General features: G+C 36.4%; 1 protein-coding gene across 4 annotated transcripts; it reads right to left on the reverse strand.

Annotated features, from left to right (window-relative positions):
- Positions 1 to 4888: 4888 nt before the first annotated feature.
- On the reverse strand, positions 4889 to 23936 carry RPAP3 (RNA polymerase II associated protein 3). Of its 4 annotated transcripts, XM_072034263.1 has the most exons (18): positions 23777 to 23879; positions 23278 to 23379; positions 21664 to 21822; positions 20511 to 20651; positions 19954 to 20076; positions 17645 to 17772; positions 16935 to 17056; positions 16498 to 16568; positions 15440 to 15571; positions 14067 to 14194; positions 12572 to 12693; positions 12054 to 12124; positions 11789 to 11911; positions 9659 to 9870; positions 8651 to 8846; positions 7877 to 7974; positions 6567 to 6667; positions 5162 to 5400 (listed from the first exon to the last, which is right to left on the reverse strand). In XM_072034263.1, the coding sequence occupies exons 3-18, from the start codon at positions 21814 to 21816 to the stop codon at positions 5309 to 5311; spliced, it is 2013 nt and encodes a 670-aa protein (XP_071890364.1). In that variant the 5' UTR covers positions 21817 to 21822; positions 23278 to 23379; positions 23777 to 23879; the 3' UTR covers positions 5162 to 5308. The 4 variants fall into 4 exon arrangements, with proteins under 4 accessions (XP_027312451.1, XP_071890364.1, XP_071890366.1 ...); XM_027456650.3 differs by lacking the exon at positions 23278 to 23379 and having other exon boundaries at positions 4889 to 5400; positions 23777 to 23936; XM_072034265.1 differs by lacking the exons at positions 23278 to 23379; positions 23777 to 23879 and adding an exon at positions 23081 to 23102.
- Positions 23937 to 23939: the final 3 nt, after the last annotated feature.

The raw sequence follows: 23939 nt of genomic DNA on the forward strand, positions 1-23939 counted from the left end.
AAAATAGACCCATCACAGGGAGATTAGAGAAATTTACTGCCTATTACTAATGAGGTAGAGAAGTGAAAAACAAAGAAACTAAAAATGCCTTCACCCCATCCACCCTCTTCCACCTCCTCCCCCCTAGCAGCACAAGGGAACAGGGAAGGGGGCTGTGGTCAGTCCCTGATGCTTCATCTCTGCCGCTCCCTCACAGTCCCTCTCTGCCCCTGCTCCCCCAGTCAGGTCCCTCCCACGGGATGCCGTCCTTCCCGAACTGAGCCTGCGGGGGCTGCCCACAGGCAGCAGCTCTTCAGGAACTGCTCCCACACGGCTCTATACAACGGTGTCCATCCCCCAGGAGCAAACTGCTCCAGCACAGGTCCCCCATGGGCGGCAGCTCCCCCCAGGCCTCCTGCTCCTGCGTGGGCTCCTCTCCAAGGGCTGCAGCTCCGGCCCGGGGCCTGCTCCTGCGGGGGCTCTCCATGGGCCGCAGCCTCCTCCAGGCCACATCCACCTGCTCCACCGGGGGCTCCTCCACCCATGGGGGGGCTGCAGCGTGGAGATCTGCTCCGTGTGGGACCCATGGGCTGCAGGGGGACAGCCTGCTCCACCAGGGGCCTCTCCACAGGCCGCAGGGGAACTGCTGCTGCGTGCCTGGAGCACCTCCTGCCCTCCTGCTGCACTGACCCTGTGGTCTGCAGGGCTGCTTCTCTCACATTTTCTTATTCCTCTCTCCCAGCTGCTGTTGTGCATCTTTTTTTTTTTTTTTTTTTTTTTTTTTTCCTTTTCTCCAACCTGCTCTCCCAGAGGCACAAACAACATTGCTATTGGTTTGGCTCTGGCCAGTGGTAGGTCCCTTTGGAGTCAGCTGAAACTGGCTCTTATCTAACATGGGGCAGCTTCTGGATTCTTCTCACAGAGGCCATCCCTGCAGCCCTCCACTACCAAAGTCTTGCCATGTAAACCTACTACATTAACAGACTTGCATCTGCTAATGTTAAATGAAGACTAGGTTCAAACACAGAATGTGTTCCTGAGGGGTCGGGCTAGTTTTCTGCTCTCAAGGATAATCATCAAGAGTAATCAATCACTTTTGCAAGGTAACTCTGTACTCTGAATAACATAACCCTAAGAAATACATGTTAAGGAAGTTCCCAGAAGATCATGCCAAGGCAGCAGTTATTCAAGTGCAGCTCAGAACACCATTTCAGAGCAGGAAAAATAGTGTGATTGATAGCTGCTATGAAAGAAAAGCTACAGGGTGAGTTTTACCTGAGGAGAAGTGAGAATCAACAAATATGCAGTGCTGTATTAAGGCCCTTGTTGCTATTCTTAAAAAAGCACTTATTTACCGAAAGAAATATAGTGGCAGAAGACTCACATAGTCCCCCTCTTTGCTAACATTTGTTATAGCTGTCATCATATAGGACAGCAGGAGAGCAAGAGGGGAATGTATATTTAATACCCCGAATTCTAATATTGATGGTAAAGTGATCTCAAGCTGCCTAGACATCACAGCACCTGAGCACAAGTTTGAAAACTTTATACACTTAGTCTGTCTCTTCTTCTAGCTCAGTAAGTTTTCATGGGAGGAAAAAATCTCTCACAGGAGACCCAGCAGTTCCCAACTAAGTATCAAGATAACAAGCTTAGATTATGTCAATGGAAAGAAATGATAGCAAGACTAGCCTAACCAACAAAGAGCTCTTCACCAATCTCGGAAGAAAAAAGCATTCAAGAAATGGAAATGAGGACAAATTATTTAAGAATTAAGAGCAACAAACAAACACAGGCACAGTATCAGAACAAAAAAAAAAAAAAAAAAGAAAAAGCAGCAGACGAGATTGCTCTGTAAGTGCATTTGCATAAAAATAAAAACAAAACCACCACCAAGGGAAGTGTTAGTTATGCAAGATGAATGAAAATGAATGAACTGTTTGATGGCTGGGAAGACATTCCAGTCTTCCCTAGTGATAGCAACTACAAGACACTGTATTTGTATCATTGACAAAAAAATAAAAAGAAAAAAGAAAAAAATCTGTCTAGTGAAAGAAAAGAACATAGAAGAACATATGTAAGTTTCCTGAAGTTAGACTTTTGCAGATTGTCTAGGCCCCAAAAGACTTCATTATAAGATATGTTAAAAATTAGCTGAGGCAGAATGAAAAGCAATAGTTCTCAAATATAGCTATTGCTATCACACAGACATCATCTGTTTTTAAACAGAAAGGCAAGGGAGAAGAGAAGCAGTGAGGACTTTTTTTTTTTTTAAACCAGAGGCAAGACCATTAATTCTTATCTCAAAAAAAAAAAAATAAAAGAACAAATATCCAGACTATATTAATTAATGCTTTCCACAGAAACTGACATAAGATGACCAAGAAATTTGGCCAAGAATAAGTTATGTTAAAACCCTCTTTTTCACAACATTCGTCTAATGACAAAAAGTAGATGAAGTATCTTGATGTCTGATTATCACAGGACATCCTCGTAAACAAGACAGAGAAACGTGGCTCAGATGAAAATACTACCATATGAATGCAGGTAGCTAGAGTTTTCAGAAAGAATAAAAAAAGTCTACTGTGAAAACAGAGCTGTAAGAATGTTTTGCAGAAGTGTCCTAGGATCAGTTCCACTGACATTCTTGCTCATCACCTAAGTGATAAATAGAAAATAATGAATTTGGATATCTTTCAGGTTTACTGGACGACAATATTCAAAGAAAAAATGATAATAGCAAGTAGTCTAGAAAACTGTAACATTTAATACTGAGGAAAAAAAAGGAATAATCATCTGTATAGACCCACCTCACAATGAGATTCGGAAGGTAAGTCTGAATAAGCCATGGCAATAAATATGACCTGAAATTTTTGGCATCTTAAATGCCACAGCATTCAAGCATTGCACTGGGACATTTCTATATTTTCCATAAAAATATAATAATAATTATAGAAATTAATAATTTCTAAGTAATTAATTTTCTCTAAACTGTTGACCTTAGACATTTTCCCCCACTATGACAGAAATGCAGCCACTAAGAGGGTGTAGAATTAATAAATTAATAAATAAAATCTTTCTCCCTCCAAAAACAATTATTTACTTGATTTACTTCAGATTTTTGAATTTCCTCCATTTTTCATTAAACTCCTCAATTCAGACACTTAGTAATACCTATAGCAACTTAGAAGGGAAAAATACTGCCATCACCTGGATGAAGTGAAGTTTGCAGTTCTCTTAACGTGTTCATCTTGCATGCTTTCATCAGATTTTGTACATGTATTTAGAAATATAAGCTGAGAGCTAGGGTAGAGTGCAACATGCAAGGTAAATCTTGGTGGCCTAAATTCAGCAGCAACATGAACCAGGTCCACCCACAAAAATTCTACATGTGAACACCTTCCTTTCAACTAGCCCTCCTCTTCCTCATGTACAAACCAAATGCAGTTTGTTTTCATTAAAAGCACAGCAGACTGGATGAAGTAGAGTTACAGAACTCCTGACCTACAGTTTTCATATCTTTCAGTTATCATCTTGCTTTTACTATTAAAGATCTGCAATTGAATCACCTGTTTTTCTCCAACAGCCTTCAAGCAGCAGCTTCTGAGAACATACCAAATGCTCTGAATATAACCTAGTCAGGTTATCTGTGTTCTTGGGTCATTGAACAAATTACACAACAAAAATCAAAAATAACAGTCCATTAGTGTCTATTTTGTATCTACAAAGGTGTATAAAATTACTTTGGTAACTACTCGTGTTCCTTTTTTTTTTTTTTTTTTTTTAAACACATCAACTACAGAAGGATCTCTGATACATTATCAGAAGTGATTTACGACAGGGAGCGTGTTTGGGGGGTAAAGCCAGTTATCTAGTAACTTGGGACACACCTAGTAATAACAGTTCACATTGTAGGTAAGCTGCAAACAGCATTATATAAAGGCTCATTCATTTCCCTAACAACACTGGCTGTTGTCCTAGTGCTAATTTTGTTCCAGGGCTAATTCAGAGCTACATTAGGAATCTACTGCTCTATTCATGTCAGCTACTCAGAGACAGCCTGAGAATGTAGTTCAGTTATGTTTCTTCCCTGGATTATATCTGAAACATTACACAGCTGTGAATGTTTTAAAATTAGTTTTCTAACACCAACTACACAGCATGTAATATTAATAACTTCTCCCATCGATCCCTCTGAAGTTTGAACTTTCTTTTTCATGCTATGTTTAATTATTCCTCTGGAAAAGACCACAACTATACCAAACAAAAGCAGTAATGTCAGAAGGCTTCCACAGGCAGAGAAGCATTAGGAAAGCACAAGGTTTGAATGAAAACAAACTGACAGAATGTATCAACAGAATGAAAAACACTAGTCAAGTCTACAATACAGACAAATTTTTGGCAGCCATTACTTGAATACTACAATTATGTCTTAAAGTATTTGTAAGTGCTGTTACTTCCTTTTTCTGGCCATGTGAACAGTCTATTATGCATCTGCCTGATGCTATTTCTTATCTAAGAAAATGATGTAATTTCATGCCTTTGTCTTCTTTATACTGGAAGAATATTCTGCTCAGCTTTCTGACGCTTCTTAAGAACTGTATGTGGATAGGAAAAAAAAAAGACCCAGAAGATAAATGTGATAAGATTATTGTAAAAGTACTCTCTAAAGACAAAAGTGGTTTTCTCCATAATTTTTAATTTCATAGTATTTGACTTTCTTCTACTCTGCAATTATAGTTGAGGTTTACAGCTGTTAATGCTTTTGGATAAGCTGAAGTAAAGAAATTCTGGAATTTTTTGTTTATTGTAACTCAGGTTCTCTTTGCAGATTATATGTTATGGATGCTATGGCATGGTCTGTCCTTAGAGGAGTAATTTAGGCACCGGAGTAAGAAAAAAAAAGACATTTTGTATTTTCAACTCAACATTTAATTTCTAAAAAAAAAACACAAACAAAACAACATGCAAGTTTGTAATATACACCATTTGATTCTTACCAAAAGAGATGTGTATAAATATATGTTTTCTTTCTAATAGAGATCTCCATCTGTAGTCATAATCCTGAATGCCAATCAATCCAATTGTTTTTTAGGCAAACTGATTCCACTGAAGAATGTAGATCTGTATTGTTTCAAGTGCTGGACAGCAAACGTGACGGCAGAACTTTCTCCAGCTACCTGCCGTTCCGGTGAATCAAGTTTAAGAATCTTATTACTTATACAAAAGCAACAGAACTCCAGTCTTTACAGGCTTCTTCAGATGATTTCCACATGACAAAAATGTGGAAACAGCAATTTACATGCGTAATGTCAGCGAACTCACTAAACTAAGAGAAAATGCCATATTTCTTCTCCAATTCTTCAACCTGAGTATCTTTCAACCCCATGTGTTTCACATGACTGAACAATACCTGTGTAACTGTAAAAAAAAAAAAAAACCACAAACCATTATTTTTGCAATTAACAGTCAGAATGTAAATTAGTTCAACTCTTTCTTCTGTAAGGGTTTTCAGCATTATACAGCTGAAATATGAGTAAGTTTTTAGAATTACTCAGAGGATCAAGAAAGGCAGCAAAGAGAAGCCCTCTGTTTTGATGCTCGTGAATTGCCTAACAACATTTCCTTAAATGGATATACAATACTGACAACGTAAACAGACAGATTTTATTTTGTTTACTATCTTGGCACTACACCATTAAATGCAGAAGATAAAAGTTAATGCCAGATGGCAGATAAAGCTTACATCAGGTTATGGTGTGAAGGCAATTCCTGAGTGGAACTGACTTGCACTTCAGTAAGTCAAACAAGTAATTTTATTTTAAGGAGATTCACATAACAAAATTTTCAAATTATAATGGTTATTAGTGAAACTCAATTGTAGAGAGTAAATCTAACATTACTTGTTCCTAAAGAAAAGTTTGGCTTGTGAGTGTCTCACTGTTACTCAGTCTGTCTGGCAATAAGTAAAACAAGAAGTGTTTGACATGAAAACCACAGTTTTATAAACCTGGAATTCAAGCCAGTGTCAGCCTGGTTTGCAACCTAATCTAAGTGACGCCTCAAGGACAGGACAGAGGTTTAGAAACACTTGCTTTGTTTCTAAAAAAACAAAATAAAAATAAAATAAAAAAATAAAAAAATGCTTGCTAAAAAAAATATGATTTTTTTTGACAGCACTAAAATCATAATTGCTGAAGTGGTCATACCTGTGAAAACTGTAATTGGTACACCTTGACCTGAGATATAAGATTTCATACAAATTCATAAATTTGTAGCATTGCTAGTTACAAACTGAAGTGGTAATGAGAAGTTATTTTATCAGAGTAAAGTGCGGTGCTATTACTGACAAAACCAGAAGGATTTAGCTATATTTTTTCAAGTCTTAATAAATGATCAAAAGATTTAAGAAAAATGATATATTTTCATATTGGCTTCTAAAGTAATCAAAAAGCATTGAATTAGGCAAGTAACTAATCTTAAATTATTATTTCATGGAATAAACAATAGTAGCACTCTTTTGCACGTTTCTTGCAAAATACAGTATCAACAAACCGACTTTTAGAAGATGGTACTGAACTACTTACTTTTTTTCTCTGAGCCTGACATAAACATTACAGCCATATCAAATCTTTTTAATTCAGATAGCCTCTGGAGGACTTCAAGGATGAGTGATGGCTCCTCTTTCCTGTAGAAGATTATTAGAAACATAAAAATAACTACTGTTGATTAGAAAGATTCAGTAGCTGCAAGCAATATTAAAGACTTCAGGAAATGAAAGGACCAATGGAATTCCTTTCCCGTTCTCATCTTTCCTGTGCATTCTTCCACTGACTTAGCAGAGAGCCAAAACCAGAAATATTTATCCAAGCATCCTTTTAATACAGACCAAGAGCAGAGAAGTACAAAAAAAAAAAAACGGACTGATGCAAAATGATTGCTGTTAATGTACAGAATAGCTATTAAATGATTTAATGCTTTCACCTTGTCGTAACAAGCACCTCATTACAGCTACTGACATTTTTATATGTATAGGCAATTCCTAGATTTTGTTCATTTTATATTCTTCTGGACAATAGGCAGTAGTAAGCAAGCACCATCTTTGCTACAAATACTAAAAACTAAGAGTGTTTTTCTTCTGTAACTTGTTCTGTCACCCTACAGAACAAATGCCTTTTACCTTACTGCAAACAACTTAAGCTTACTAGCCTTTCAAAGTCATACCACAAATATAGGACCATGTCTCGTCACACAAATGATGGGTATTTACAGAAACTGAGAAAAAGCCTGATATTCATTTACATTTACTTTTCTCCATAAAACAAGGACTGATCAGCATTTTGAATGCATGCTCACAGCATAATTCATGTAAGTAACAAACTGCCTCCAACAGGTAAATGATATTTAAGAACCAAATGGTAGCAGAGACAAATTTCAGAGCAAATTGTCATTCCTTTCACATTAGAACTTCTAGCTCCTATATATTTACTACAAGCTACTGTAAAATTCTAGCAGGTAATTAAGAATTCAGAGTGTATCACAATAGGCATGGCATAGAAAAATTAAACCACATGTATTTCTTATCTTCAGGAATAGACAAAATTAATATCGTGCAACCATATGTGATAATGGGACATACATAGTAACATGAACAAAAATTATTTCGTTCTATCTAAATGTTACTAACAGGTTAGTCTAGGTAGAACCTATTTATTTCCTTACTTTTCTGACTTTTCAAGATATGTCTAATTTCTTAGTAAGGAAGAATTAAATCATTCCAAGTATTGTACCCAGATTCATGTAATGCTATATTCAAAATAATTTTGTAAGCCCAAAAGTGAGGGGCAGGATGGGAATAGCAACAAGCAATATACAACAAAAGAGAAGCTTAACTTACGTAATGTAGAAGTCGTGTAGAATTTTCAGTATCTGGTTAAACAAGTCTGGATCTAAGGACTTCTGGAACAGTTTTGGATAAAACGAAGGCTCTATTTGCTTTGGGAAAATTAAGAAAGGTATGTTATTTAGGCAAAAAGAAAAACACATTTGAGTCATAAGAATTATAAATGAATATTTAGGATATCTTGGGCAATGCTGGATGTGCATGAAAACTAACAAATTACTGTTTGTGTGTTTTGTCTGGCTTTAATTTTTTCTTGAGAAGATTTTTGCTACATTCTTTAAAAAAAAGCATTCTAAGCAATTTCTGTATATATATATATATATTTTATATATATATATATTATATATATATATATATATACACACACACACATATCAGCAGAAGCTGATAGATGTAGATTGATTTGTTTCTTGATGTGTTTCAAGTATTTTTTCAATATAAAGGGAGAAGAATTTTGCTATGTCTGGTTACCCTAGAAGCATTCATCTGAAGAAAACAGAATTTCACTTTGCTGACATATTCATATGTTTACAGACTTAGGGCCTACGCTTAAAAGATGACAGATTATACAGAGACTGTACTCTACACGAGGTAAGTGAAAAGTCAGACCCAAGAGGAGAACTATTCGGATGCAGCTCACACTACTTATAATTATGTGCAGGCAATTAAAGAAAGGGACTATTTCACACCGCTAAGACAATCTAACATAGCTACCCTTTTCGCCTAAGTTGATGCTATCAAAGTACTGTCAGACAATACGTTTCATACCTTGAGATACAAATACAGTTTTTCTGGGCAGTCTTTCAGCTTCCTGAAATCAGATTCAAGCTGGAAAGAATTTGCAGGAATGGCAGGGACTGCAGAAGCAGATCTATATGATGCTTTGATTTCTTTTTCTGCCTGCTTGTTTGTAGTAAAAGATGGATGCAACACTGGTGAAATTCCTTTCACACTAGCAGGAAGCCTGAAGAGAGATTTCAAAGTATGTAATCTAGAAAACATTTAAGGAAGTTTTGCACTGAGACCTAACAGGAGACCTTTCAAATCCTAAAAAATCTAAAACACTTGAACACCTCCAGGGATGGGGCATCCACAGCTTCTCTGGGCAACCTGTTCCTTTGCCTCACCACTCTCTGAATGACAAATTTCCTCCAAACCTCTAATCTAAATCTCCCCTTTTACTTTAAAACCATTCCCACTTTTCCTGTCATTATCTGACTGACCTGAAGGTTCATCTGAGGTTAAACCACAGTACCATGGCAAGTGAGCAACCTGTTTCAATTTCAATACTGGTTACAGTGGCACTATTTTTTGTCCTATAATTTGTCAGTTAAGTCCATTTATTTTTTCAGAAATTATAAAATGATTGAGGAATTTACTTTTTTCTTCAACACCTGGTAAATCCATTTGACTGAGCTGAAAAAGCCAAGGGGAAACAGTCCTCACAAAGTCTTCAATCAGGATTCCATAAAAGGTACTAAGGAAAGATACAGTGCACGAGGAAGTGAATATGGAATATGGGAAAATATTTCCAGTTTCTTCCTCTTCGAAATGTAAGAGCAACTACTAACTTTCCATACGACACTAACAGACTATATGTGTTTCTACCACTAAAGAAACAGACATGTAAGAACTGCATGTTTCTTTGCATATTTTTTTTAATTCAAATTCTCATTATTATGTTATATATCTCATCACGTGTAGAAGTTTGAGAATTAAGATTATATTTCAACTACATCTACCTTCCTAAAAGAGGGTCAGAATTTTTATACTTACTGTAACGGTGATGTATCAGCAATTTCTTCTATTTTTAATTGTTTTGCTTTTGGAATGTCCATTGTAGTTAAGTGATCATCCTGATCCAGATTCTCTGTTGCTTCAGTACTTGTCAAATTTGTACAGTTATTAACGAAAGAAGTAGTGCTGGGGAAGTCACTATTTGGCATGTCGTCATCAACTACTTCAATGGGTATTGTTCGCAAAGGCTTCTAAACAGAACACACACCTGATGTCATGCATGTAAGCCTTTTTGTATAAATATACACTGTATTGGCACCAGAGAAACTCCTGTTTATAATTAAACAACTTCATCATACCCAGTTTCATGCATGTTGAAACACACAGGAGACACTTAGTGAAGATAAATGGCAAAAAAAGGAAGCTTCATGACTTTCTACAGGAAGTCTTATATTATCATTTGCTCAATTTGTTATAAACCAGCATACCCCTACAGTATCTCAGAATCTGTATTCTGTTTTTCCAGTAAAAAAGAAAAAAAAGTTTTGGGGGTTTCCCCCCCCAAAAAAAAAAAGGTTTTGACCAATGACCTGATCAAGCTTTGTAGTTTAGCTAAACAAAGAAGTACCCATAAACATATGACTTATCTCTCAACTTCATATTTTGAGATAAATATTTGTAACTCAGGCCTCCTGGCTGACCAAGTTACATACAACAAAAGGTAATAATCCTTCCACTGGAGAACATGCTGAGTAATTAAAATGCTTCAGCTTGTTCGTTTCATCTCTGCATGATCACCATTATTTCTGATCACCTACCACCACATTCCTAGGTCTTATGAAGCACCAGTTAGTGGAACTTTGGAATTCTTTGAATAGAATCTAAATTGCTCTACGAATATTGATGCAAATATACATGGTTAAACTAAACATATTCAACAATTTATACTTCTAGAGATGGCAGATTTCTCTGCCCAGCTCTAACATAAACCCTCTGCAAGTCTTCACAACAATTTGCAAACTGCTTTAAATTATGCCCAAAAAGCCCTGTATGGTTGGTACGAACAGACAATATACAGTTTACTTTGACAATATGACACCTCATCATTGTGCTAAGAGTGCCTACTCGATATGAGACACAGTTACAGTTCTTCTTTGGGCAGTACAAAGAACACAGATACTTAATCTGTACTTGTTACAGATAACACAGAAAAAATTTACAGAGTTACACAGAAAAAATGCCGCCTAGTATCTCAACTTAGCAGCCAAACTGAAAACTGACTATAATCAGGCGTCGTATTTCAGCTATTTCACAATAAATTAATTAAGGTTTCTAAAGATACTATATTAAATAGATATACTTTTACCATCTGGTTGTAGAGCATATAATACTTTAAAAGAAAGGTATCAAAATAATCACATATTTCCTACGAAAACTAGCCACACATTTTGAACATGCTTTGTATTTACACAAGAATGCATACTCCGTATCATCATATTTTGTCATATGTAACCCATCAGTGGTTATAGTCAGAATGATAATTCAGACTTTAAAAATGTTGCTTCTTGAAAAAAAATAATTCAGCTATTTCACAGCATACATGGATGAAACTGCAGGCTCAAAGCTATCGCAGTAGCCCTGAGTGATACCAACATATGAGATCATAGAAACACAAGGTTGGAAAGGACCCACGGGTATGCAACATGTCTTGTTACTACAGCAGTTGCTATAGGAACTGGAAACAGCTGATGAAAGAGAGGGGACATTTACCCAGAGCTTTCTCAAGTCTGCAGTCAAACATGAGAGGCTGAACCCATTTACCCATTAGCCACCCATCTACTCTCAACTATAATGTTAGGACTCGGGAGAGGGTTGTGGAGTTGCCTCCCTATTTCATACTGTTGATATATATACACACTATGTTTCCTGTATAGCACTGTTTACACTATGGATACTGTTGAACACACACAGAAATGCAGAAGTTACATTCTTGAAAAAATATCACAAAAGTAAATCTCTGAACTTTTGAGATTTCCACATGCAGTATATATCTATCAGAAGATGCAAGGAGCTGACTGTAACTTAAACTCTACTTTTTCCCATCATTATACATAGCAATTCACAAAGTTTTTTTTTTTTAAAAAAAAAAAAAAAACAACAACAACTCACTGTTGATTTCAGGAGTGATGGATCATCAATGAGTTTCACTATATTCTTTATTTCTGCTTCTTTTATCAATACTGCAGGATATTCTTTATATTCTTGAGCTAACTGTTCTTTCTCAGCTAATTCCTGGAAAAAAAAATTAAAAATGTAATTTTCCCAGAAAGACTGCAAGTTTCAGAAATAATTATTTGTTAAAATTTACGTAATAAAGAATGAAAAAACTATTACTGTAGGTTTACATTAAAAAAAAAATCATTGGTGCACATACATTTCTTATTTTAGTGAGTTCATTTATTGCTTGTTTATTTCCAGGTTCCAGCTTCAGAACAGCTTCAAAATCTGAAGTGAAAGACAACATATGAAAAATGTACGCATTTCAAGTTAAAAATTGAAATTTGTGAATTTAATTTTTCTAATGGCAAATTTTTATACCTCCCATTTGTTTTCATAGCTATAAAATACTTAAAGACAAGTAACTCATCCTAATATCTATCTTAATCTAGTTTTACATTAATTTTTCAAACTATTACTATTAAGTAGCAATTGTAATTTAACACAAGCCCGTCCTCCTATCATATGAATACCAATATAAAAGTTATACATATTCATTGAAAAACAACTAAGCCCATTCATCCTAACTTTTGCACTGAAACCTCAGCTAGTCAGCACGTTATTTAATTGTTATTTTAAGATTAAAAACAAAAATCAGGACCTCCTTTTACTTATCTACTTCTATTATTTCTACTTATGTCCTTCTACCTATCACACATCCTAATTCAGTCATACCTTGCATAGCTTCTTTTAACTTTCCAAGAGCAACTCTTGCAGCCCCTCTTCTGGCAAAAGCTTTAGAATAGGAGGCATCTAACAGCAAAGCTTGCGTACAATCATTTTCTGCCTCTTCATATCTCAGCAAAAGAATGATACAAAATTAATGATTAGTTTCAAAATAAGCAATTTCAACTTAAAAGACAGAGCTACACAGAAGTTAAAATACAAAGGCCTTAATTACCTATATACTACTGATCCAAAACATAGAACAAAAAATAAAAGAGCATATTTTTAACAATATCAGAAATTATAAGTCAGCATATTCTTGTATTAAGGTCATTTTCTTTCATTCTAAGATCAAGTCATTCCAGTTATATTTGATCATGACTCCAATGTGTGAATATTAAAGTATTTTTGTTCATTCCTTTTCTCTCAATCTATCATTAAATTTACAGAAACGGTACATTTTTTTCAGCTCTCAAAAACCTACAGAGCTGGTGAGAATACCAATGAGCTTTTGTTGCATTTTATGTTTGAGTCCTCTTTGAAGTGTAAACAATACAACGATTTATCTTGCACTATCAGTTTTCTTCTTGGCCATTCAAGTAGAGTATCACTTCCTCTGATTCTCTGACATTACGTGCATTATGGTATCCTCTACGGCTTCAACGGAAATAGTACCCATGCAGTCTACTTTATAATTGCATACTTTGAGATCAGTGCATTGTCTGTACATGGTCAGCCACAACACATTAGAAGAGATGACTGATAAAACATTCAGCTCTCTGCTTCTCATGCTATCATCAATTTAAAAGGTTTAAACTCCTATACCAACAGGGAGTCAAAGCAAAAAAAAAAAAAAAAAAAAAGCAAAATTCAAAGACTTCAAAAACGGTCATTTGGAATTTTGCTCATTTGGTAGAAAGTATGCATTTCCTACTGTTACTGGATTACGTGAGAAAAGTTTAGAAGTTTAATTAGAGAAATTATACGTACACGCTATTAGAGTTAGATAAGTATTTTTAAAGATTACTTTATTCTCAGAAAAAGCTCCTACCCATTCCTTTTCAAGTTAGCAATTGCAATCCACTTTTTCATACAGGGCAACACTCAGTAGCTGACTGTTTTTATAGCCAAAAAAGACCAAGGTGCCGGTCCTTGGATAAAGGTAAATATGTAGAATTTTACACGTGTGAAAGAATTAGAAGTCAAACTTAAAAAAAAAATCAGTTAGGTTTCATTATAATTTCAAACTGATGTTATTTTATTTTCTCAGAACTTTTTTCCTATGAAATACATTATGAGATCCCACATATTCGGTTGTTTTTAAATCGCTTGTTGTTTTCAGTATGATTTATTCCATACCGAATTCTAGAAAGAATTGCAACAAGTGACTCATGAAACTTGGGTGAAAACCCACTGGATCAGGCTTCCTTCTAGTTCAGAACTACATACAGAACTTCTTATATTAGAAATAAAGAAACAATACAGTACATGCAATCCTACTTACTTTTGAATCTTCAGATAGGCCATAGCTCTGTTAGCTGGCAGAAGTGCATTGGTGCCATCTGCTGCTATACCACGTGTATAACATTCTATTGCAGCCTCATACTTCCCTTCTTTGAAATAACCATTACCCTGTTATAGTTAAGTTCAGAGAAAAGGTAACGTTGAGAAAGATCTAGTGCAATTAGCTATTTTTTTCTTTTTAGTAGACAAGGACACAATATCAAGAAGATGAATCGCAAAAAACACAAATTTCAAGACAGGTATTTATGACATTTTTTCATATCTAAACTCTTTGGAGGCAGACCACAGAAATTTCTTATTTTTTTCCAATACTTCGTGGATTAAAAATAATGCTATCTCTACAGTTTAAGGTGATTAGTTGGAAAAGAAAGAAATGGTATATTAAGTAGGCAAAAGGAGAGGTGCCACAGTAAAGAAATTTTAGTCTAGTACAGTATGTTGTTGACAGCACAGTTGAATGACTGTAGGTCTGTTCCTGGCAACACTGATCCTATTAAGTACAAATTGCAGCCTCTGCTTTTTTTTTTTTTTTTTGCCAGTGAGGAAAGTAGTAGCAGAGAAGATGATGCACGCATAATATTTCTTTACTCTTGATGTGCACTATAAGCCAGGCTGCACCCAAAGTTAGTGATTCTGTAGCCAAAGCTAATAGCATTTTGTTACTGTGGCCCCTTTTTGTTCTGTTTACCTACCTAATGTATCCTTTCATTATTTCCCTACTCTTAATCCTACTAACCTCTTAAAACCAGTAAAAGAAAAATGAAAACTTATAAAAAGTCAGAAGTTAAGTAGATAAGAGAATAGTAAGAAAATTTTAGTTTAGTAGGTAAAGTTATTTTTAATTGCAGTGGTGGGGAGGGAGAGAAATCAACAAGCCAACTATGAGTCAAGATAATATACCCAGAAATAACATTATCAGAAATAACGTTGTCATTGTTGCCTGTACTCCTTTAAGTTCTTACAACTACATTTCACCATGTCATCAGTGGTTTGAAAACAAAAGATAGTCTACAACCCTAGTTGGGAAAGAGTGAAGATGCACATCATACTGGACAAATGGGCTATTTGTAAAATATAGTTCTGGTTTTATCTTACTATATATCTGAAATTTATCATGTACAAATGAAGCTCTAAAAGCGAGCTTGCAATTATTCCCCCAGAAGATTCCAAAAAGAACTGAACCTGACTCCCCTTCCTCCCACCACCAACAGAGCCTGAAACAGCAATTAAGCTGTGCATCAAGCACACTGTATATATGATGTTCAGGACAGAATCAAATTTAATTTGAGCTAACAGCACAAGACTATGCTCTAGTTTGCTAGTTCTCTTCTTCCATTAGAAGTTGCAACTTACGAGATCTTTTTCTATAACAGCCTTCTGCTTGAGCTGCTCGTCTTCAATGCGCCTCTTCTCTTTGTCTGTTAATTCTGGTTTTACTGCATCTTCACACTCCTTCTGTCCTGAGCTTTCTTTTGATGATAGAGCCTGCAAAGATGTTGTTTCTCAGTAGGTATTTCCCTCACACATTTTCAGAACAGGAGTTACAATAAATTCTAAACTTTTAAGAAGTAAAGATCTGCCAAGCATTTTAACAGAAATGTTCTTACTTTAAGATGAAAACAAATTGAAGACATCATTCTAAGCTCAAAAACATATTTCTGTGAGGAACTGCGAGTCAGAATATTACTTGGGAAATAGAAGATATGTAATTTTTGCAGCACAGTGTAAAATGATCCATGAAAACTGTCTATATAATCCTGATTCACAGATTCTTCAGTTACTTTCAATTTCTTCAATTATCAAAGACTTTGGGTCTTCATTTGAAATAAAGCTTTATCAAAGAACTTTAAAAACTACCATTGAAGAGGTAATGCTAGATACTCTTATATTTTAGTAAGATCATAATAATAAGCATTCTTTCCCTGTCACGAAAGAGGTAGACTTGCAGCAGAGTTTCTGTTCTGCTAGGCTTAAACTGACTTTCTGGTCTGGCATAGCACAGCAAGCAGTGGAACCACAAGCAGCCTAGCAGTTTAGCTTTACTCTGCTACCAAGAGAATATATCATTTTTCTGATTTTCTGATATACCTGTACTGCTACCTTGTACCAAAACACTAAACATGACTTTAAAAAAAAATCATTAACACAAGAAATTGAAAAAACACCTGATGGAAGAAGATAAAGCCAGAGAAGCTGGTGTACACATCCAGTCATAATCTGCCAACCCACCATTACACTGGTGTATGCATACTCTCCAGAACTAGAAGACATTAAATTACAGATTTTGACTTCAGAGAACTTGAAGTGCCAGCAAAAGCCTATGAGATTGCGTTGAATTCAATTCTTGTTATAAATTGATACAAACTAAACAGGATGTATTAATTTATATTGGGGCCTATCAACCTTATTACCTGATTAATTTTCTTCAGTTCATTTTTTGCTTCAAAGTTGTTTGCATCCAGCTCTAGAACTTTTTCATAATCTATGAGAAGATCAGAAAACAACGTTTCAAGTATGAATTATAGGCCTGTAACTGCATCATAAAATAAGAGCACTGTTCTGGAGATAACCTTTTTCTGTAGTTTCCTAAAAATCACGATATTACAAACAACACTAAGATATTTAATACTGGATAATTCTTTAACTACGGACACCTATGGTAATCATTTAGACTTGCTGCTTGAATTTCACCCTCACAGAAGAATATGCAATATGGTATTTCATTATTTTTGTTTACAGATTTTGAAAATTAAATTCCTACGTCAAATACACGAATCACACAAGCTTTAGGCAAGCCCACAGGTAAACAATGTGCATGTTTCTTAAGAAATTATTAAATATGACCCACCTTCTTTAGCACCTTGAAGATTTTTTAAAGCAAAGCGAGCAGCCCCTCTTCTGGCATAAGCCTTTATGTAATTTTTATCTAAAGCAAGTGCTAAATTACAATCAGATTCTGCAACAGAAAACCTATTAAAAAAAAAAAGTGAATTAGTGAACACATCTAGGAAACAAAAAATAAAACCTCAGCATTACTCAGCAAGTTACTCCTTCCTAAAGTGATAAATTTTCAGGCTTCACAAGGGGTATAGAACAAGTGTTTAAACACCTCTTGATTCAGAATACATGGGAAAAGCAAAGGAAAACAGATGTCAGCAATCTCTACTGCAACAAAAAGAATAACCAACTCCCCTATACCCTTAACTTCCCCCAAAAGAAATTAAAACCTTAAAAATAGAGATCATAGAACCATAAAGGCAAGTTGGATGCTAAACTTCTGTTTTTCCTTTTTTTGAAGTCTTGTGCTATAACATAGAAGGTGGCAAACTTAAAGCACGAAAAGACAGAAGGAAAACAAGATGACAGAAACTACCAGATTCCCAGATTCCTATTACACTTCGAAACTGCAAAGCAAGTTTGAAACCAGCCTTACATAGGCCTACATATTACAGCATGATAAGTAGTATAATCAAAAGTTAAAACCACACACACATTAAAAAAACTGAAGGTAAAATGTCATAGAAAAAAGTATTACGGATTTAACAATACAGTTCTTACTTTTTCATTCTATAAAAAGCAGATGCTCTGTTTGTGGGCAATACTGGATTGTACGGATCATAATGCATCCCTTTAGTGTAGCATTTTATAGCTTCATCAAAGTTTCCTTGTTTAAAGTAGTTGTTACCCTGTAAATAGGAAGAAAATAGTAATTTTAACAAATTACTGTGTAAATACATTTTGTTCTTTTTTTAAGCAAAAATCAGTAATCAAAGCTTGTATTTTAGAATGCTCACGTTTTTTTAACATCTTTCACAAATTACTGCTTTACTGTGAAACACTTCTTGTAACTAAAATATTAAATATTCTATCTTAAATATTTACCATCGTTTATACAGTAAATTGTTCTTGTTATGCTAACTTTCAGTATCTGTAGGTCTTTTCTACAAACATAGAAGCAGCACATACAAAGCTGTTTGAACTGCCATATAAGTTTACTGAAGTTTTTTTTTGTTGTTTTTTTTTTTTTTTTTTTTAAAGAGATTAGATTTGGCATCCTCCCTTTCCTAGGTAAGTATTCTAATTTACATCTCTTTTGGGACATGGCTTTTATCTGCTGCCAGAATGATAACAGTCACAGATATCTCAATTTCTCCTCTGTGTAGAATGCAGATTATACATCTGGGAATTTCACAGCAGTAGGGAACATAGGCAGATGTCATGCATGCAGACAATTTAAAAACAAAACAAAGCCACTAAGAAATTCTACTGAAGAGTATGGACTGACAGATGGTATCAGATGGTTGTTTTTAAATACACTTTCTCAGAACCTCATAAATTTCTACATAACTATCTTAGACTATCTACCTCACAAGTTGATGTAGTTCAGGTGTTCTTTATCTGATGCTCTTTATTCATTCCACCTAGTATTATTAAAATTCATATTCCTCCTAATTACTATTTGGGGAAAGTCCTGAAAAGACTTTCACAGTGGTATCAGGTCACAGAAATTAAGTATTCAGCATGCAACTCGATTAACAGAAACTTCTAATATTATATTGAGCTTCTAGCCAGCCCAAGACTGGGAGGAAGGAACGCTCATACAAATGAAACTCTTCATAACACTAAAAACCAAAGAAGTATTAACACAGAACAAACAGGTAAAGCTTTCACTAGTCACACAACAGCAAAGTATGTTTTTTGTTATTGTCTATGCCAACAAAGAGTGCTACTTGGTCAGTTGATACTGTTGGTACTGCTGAAAAGTGCTCCTGTTTGATTTTGGGGTATTCCTGTCTTAGATAAAGAGATATGTACAAGAAAGCACCTAAAAGGCAGAAGGCAATAAATTACTACTTTCACTCTGAAGAGGAAATTATTAGGGCTAAAGTTATTATCCTGGCTTGACTACATGTCTCTGGTGCTTGAATCTGTCATGTAGGACAAAACCATGATGTGAGAACCTTAGAGAATTTGTTCATTTTTCTTGCAGAGAAACATTGCTGAGTCCAAGATCTACTAGGTATCTATAGCAAGATCCAACAGGCCCCTGATGATGAACATGGCATGCCTAATAAGGATCCTGTACACCGAGAAAAGCTAAAGACCAGCATTTATTCGGTTTTCCTTCCACAAATGCAAAAGCATTTTTTGCCACAAGCTGGAAACTGTTTGGCACACATCTTAAATGTTGTTCAGATGACTAGCATTTATTATTTCTTCCTCCCAGATTCGATCATGATGACAGGAGTTGTTTTGTATACTTGCTTGCCCAAAGGCAAAGTTTGATCAACATCTTGTTGAAAGCAACCAAAGATTTTGTACTTTTTATCCGAAGAAATCCTTGCTATGCCCATTAAGAAGGTGAAGCATAAGATAGGTCTCATTGTATTTTGTTTGCAAAACAGGGTAAAAATCTTAACTGGTACCAACTTGCCATTACCAAGCCAGTGGAGACACATGAGTTTCTCCATCATTCAGAGACACAGAGAAATTCTTGGGGATTTCACTTGGGGCACTTATACCTTGGGCTCCAGTAAGCATGTTTGGTCTATACAGCAATTCTACAGAGCAGTCCAACTTTTTAATGAAAAAAAAAAAATCCACAAATACATTGATCATTATAAACGTACATTAAGTAAAGTGACAGCCTTTGCTGCAATCAGTGATGAGGAGAAACAGAAATGTAGTCAGAATTCTGTATGTTGGAATAACAGGCAGGAACACAGACATTAAAAAAAAAAATCTGAAGAGCAGGCACATTCCAGCAGAACTCTCATCTCAGCAGACAATCTTTTAAAAACAAATTACAAATGCACCTACGTCCAAGTCCCTAGTTTGTAGATAATAAACATTTATAATGCTATTACCTTTTCCTTCTCTGCAAGAGCCTTTTCTGCATCTATACGAATTCCGTCTTCTTCAGAGTCTGATTCTGGAGACACAGAATCATGAGTACTGTCATCTTTATCAAGTTCTTCCAGTATTTTATCCTGAAAAGGGACAAAATAATTTATTATAACTTATCAATACAAAATAAATCAAGTAAGACTAAGAAAATGAGTCGTCTGATTAAAAATCTCTACTCCTTAAGTCCTCTTCATTCTGCATTCTACATTTCACAAGACTTATCTTCTAATACTGACAGCCATGTTTAGTCTTATATTCTACAAGAACTATAACCTTTTAACAGGCTTATTGATAAAAGATTGCATTTGATTTTAAGTGAAGAGAAATCTGCTGGATGAAAACAGAATCAATAGGAAGCTGCAGTATTTCTCATTATTCCGCATGTTAAAGTTAATCCCTTTTGGGGAAAAAGCTACTTTCTACATTCATACAGTATTCAGCACAGTAAGTAAATCTGATTTCAAAACAGAAGTGCCTAGGGAGAAAACTAAATTAACAAGAAAATATCCTGACTCACCACATCAAGTTTTCCCCATGCTTCATAATCATAAGACTTGATTTTGTTTTTCTTGTTTTCCTCAGTAGTTGTCTTTGATGGGACTTTACTTTTGCTTTTCTTCTTTTTCTTAAAAGCCTTGTTTCGAATTGGTGGTAAATTCTAGATTGAAATAAGTAATTTATTATCAAACAGAATAACTATTATTTACTTGTACTGCATAGTCTACAGTATAGATATTATAGAAATCTATTTCTAATAATATTTCTATTTCTATTTAGAAATAGAAATATATAGAGATATTTCTACTTCTATAATATCTGTATCTGCTGGCTAGTTTGACTTTAGAAATCCATTAAGCAAGCTGTTCTCAGGAATTTCTGCAAAACCACTAGAGACAAGCATAAATCTTTCAGTATACGGTAATAACAAGTATTTTATGCAAGCAATGGCTGCAAGTTAGAGCACAGGAAGTTCTGCACTGACATGCAAAAGAACTTCATGGTGAGGGTAACAGAGCATTGGAACAGGCTGCCTAGGGAGGTTGTGGAGTCTCCCTCTCTGGAGACATTCAAGGTCTGTCTGGACGCCTACCTGGGCAGCCTGCTCTGAGGAACCTGCTTTGGCGGGGGGGGTTGGACCCAATGATCTTTCGAGGTCCCTTCCAACCCCTACAGTTCTGTGATTTGTGATACAAGGTTAAGTTTTACAACAACTTTCTGCAGAGTATCACTGAAAAACTAGCATTAATATATTAAAAGACCACAATAAATAAATAACAGTGATGCTACAGATAGAAATATTCTCCTAGGTCTACCTGGAATCGATTAAACACTTATTGTCACAAAGCATTCATGAACTCCAGAAGCTACAACCCCACAGCTCTGTTGGTGGAACAGTTTACAGAGGAATCCTCAATCTACTTCAGACGAGGAACAAGTCAGCTGGGTTAGCTCGTACCATCTACTCAAATATTACATGCCAACATGTGTAATTTTGCTGAAGTTAACTGGATTCTCTGAAATAAAAAACCTGCAAAAGGATTATCTTTCAGTAGCTTGACTCTTCATTAGACATGGGAGGGAAGAAAAGGAACGGAACAAGAAGTTACTAAAAACACTGTCATGTAATGAATAGCTGAGTTAATAAAAATCGTAAGTCCATCAATTTTTACCTCTTCTGGAACACCACTCTGTTTCCTTAATTCAGAATCTACTTCCTTAATATCTTTTTCCCAACTCTCCAGTTCTCTCATAAAATCCTGCAGCTCTTCAGCATTTTGCTTTATCTGCAGCTGTAGCTCCAGAGCTTTATTTGGTGCAGTCATCGTAACCTGCCAAATTTCAAGGAGAAAACTTCCTAAAGAGAATTTCAAAGTAAGTATTGAAGGAAGCTAGCTCCTTCAAAATGAAGAAATCTGACTTGCATACAAGACAGGCTTCCCAAATAATCCAGTAAAAACATTAGATAGGAAGAAACCATAAAGAAACACAACTTAAATGTCTTTGGGAGGGAACAAAGAGAAGACATTATTTGTTCTGATATAATTTAGATTATATAAATATATATAAGTCATGCTCCAATTTAGTGTAAGTTATAAGACTTAACAAGTCAATGAAAGTCCTGAAGGTGATAATGGATAATAATAAACTATGATAGTTCAAAGCAATTTCTGTAGTATTTCCCAGAAGACAGAATAAAGAATACTCCATGTTAAGTCTCAACTACAGATTAAGACGTACAAGGCTTCTGACAAACCAACCCCAAAAGCATTTTCTGCCCTTAGAAACTGCATATGTTTAGATATGCACGCATTTTTAGGACAGGAAAGAGTAAATGCATGAGGTGGTAATACATAATATAGATGAAGGGCAACTCCGTATATTATTTGAATGGGCTCTTTCTACACACCCATGGCCCTTCAAGTCCTGAAAATACTGCTTAATAGTTTTTAATGCTTATATGTCTTCATGAGTTTTGTTGTCTGAATTTTCTTTTTCTTTTTTTTAAGTGAAAGACATTTTATTATCATGGGTATGACAAATCATGAGTAATAAGCAGCCTTAAAAATATCCTTGGTTGCAATTAAAAAAATGAAGCAACAATCCATAGCAAAAAAAAAAAAAGTGAAAAAGGATGAAGCAAACATACATTGAGAACAACTATGATTAATTAGCTCAAGATGAAACTAAATACAAACTTTATCAAAAACACTATGAATAGTTGATAGTAACTTCTTGACCGAAAGAGCTTCAGGACCCTTTGCAATCCTCATGTGTAAGTAGAAGCTATTTATGGAGATACTGCATGCGAAGTTGTTATGGCAGAAAAAGGACTAAAGTTCTGTTCATTTATTTTTATATATCCATATATACGCACACACAGATGGAGCATGTGTGCAAGATAATAACATAATAGCATGGAAATATAAAAATACATGGGCCCAAGGTAATGACTTCTGCAATACAATGCGCTGCCCATAATTATAGGTAGCAGTCTCATAAAAGACGCATAAGACATACCGCAATGATTTAATGCTACCCAAACAGAAAGGCTTCTCCATCCTCGGGAGCAAGCAGTTGAGCACATACCCTGATGCATCAGCTGTGCTGCTCACTGATACGTGCGCAGAGGGCAACGTGCTTCTTAGCCTTAGCAATACGCTTGTCCTAATCTCTCCTCTTTATTCGGCCTATTTTAAACTAAGTGGAAAGAAACTTCAGATGAAGCCAAAAATACGCATTTTTGAACATATTTTCAAGTATAACGGGTGTTTTAGTTTTTCCACCTGCTGTTGCTGTGTCCTGAGCCGTCTCCACAGCTCTCAGGCAGTTCTGGGGAACCCTGCGTGACCTGGCCCGGGCACGCCAGACGCTGCGGGCAGCGGCACCTAGGCGAAGATGCTTTTCCTTCGTTACTAATACTTAAAATAACACTCCTCCACAGCTAAAAGCCTAAAGGCACGTTAAACCCTGCCATTTTCTGGGGCTCTGAAGCGTCTCCGAGTAACAGACAACGCAAGGCCGGAGCGGCTGAGGCTGGCAGGCCCCCAGGAGCCCCCCAGCCCCTGCCCCAGGCGGGACACCCGGAGCAGGCTGCCCAGGGCCGCGCCCAGGCGGCTTTAGAGGCTCCACGAGGAGACCCCACGGCCCCTCCGGGCAGCCTGCGCCACGCTCCGGCCCCCGCCCGGCCCCGCGGGGCTGCCCGGGGCTCAGCGGGAGCCTCCTGCGCGCCACCCGGCGCCCAGGACCCCTCACCGACACCCCCCGGCCCCGGCCGCGTCCCACCTGCGCCGCACCCCGCCTCTTGCGGCCGCTGCCGTCGCCGCCGCCGCGCGGCCCGGCCCGGCCTCCTCCCACCACGCAGCCTCCCGCGGTGGGAGGGGAGGAGGAAGAGGCGGGGAACGCGGCGCATGCGGCATCGCCCTGCCGCCGGGACGGTGGCCGGGAG

Source organism: Anas platyrhynchos, chromosome 1, assembly GCF_047663525.1.
Source record: "Anas platyrhynchos isolate ZD024472 breed Pekin duck chromosome 1, IASCAAS_PekinDuck_T2T, whole genome shotgun sequence".
NCBI lineage: Eukaryota > Metazoa > Chordata > Aves > Anseriformes > Anatidae > Anas > Anas platyrhynchos.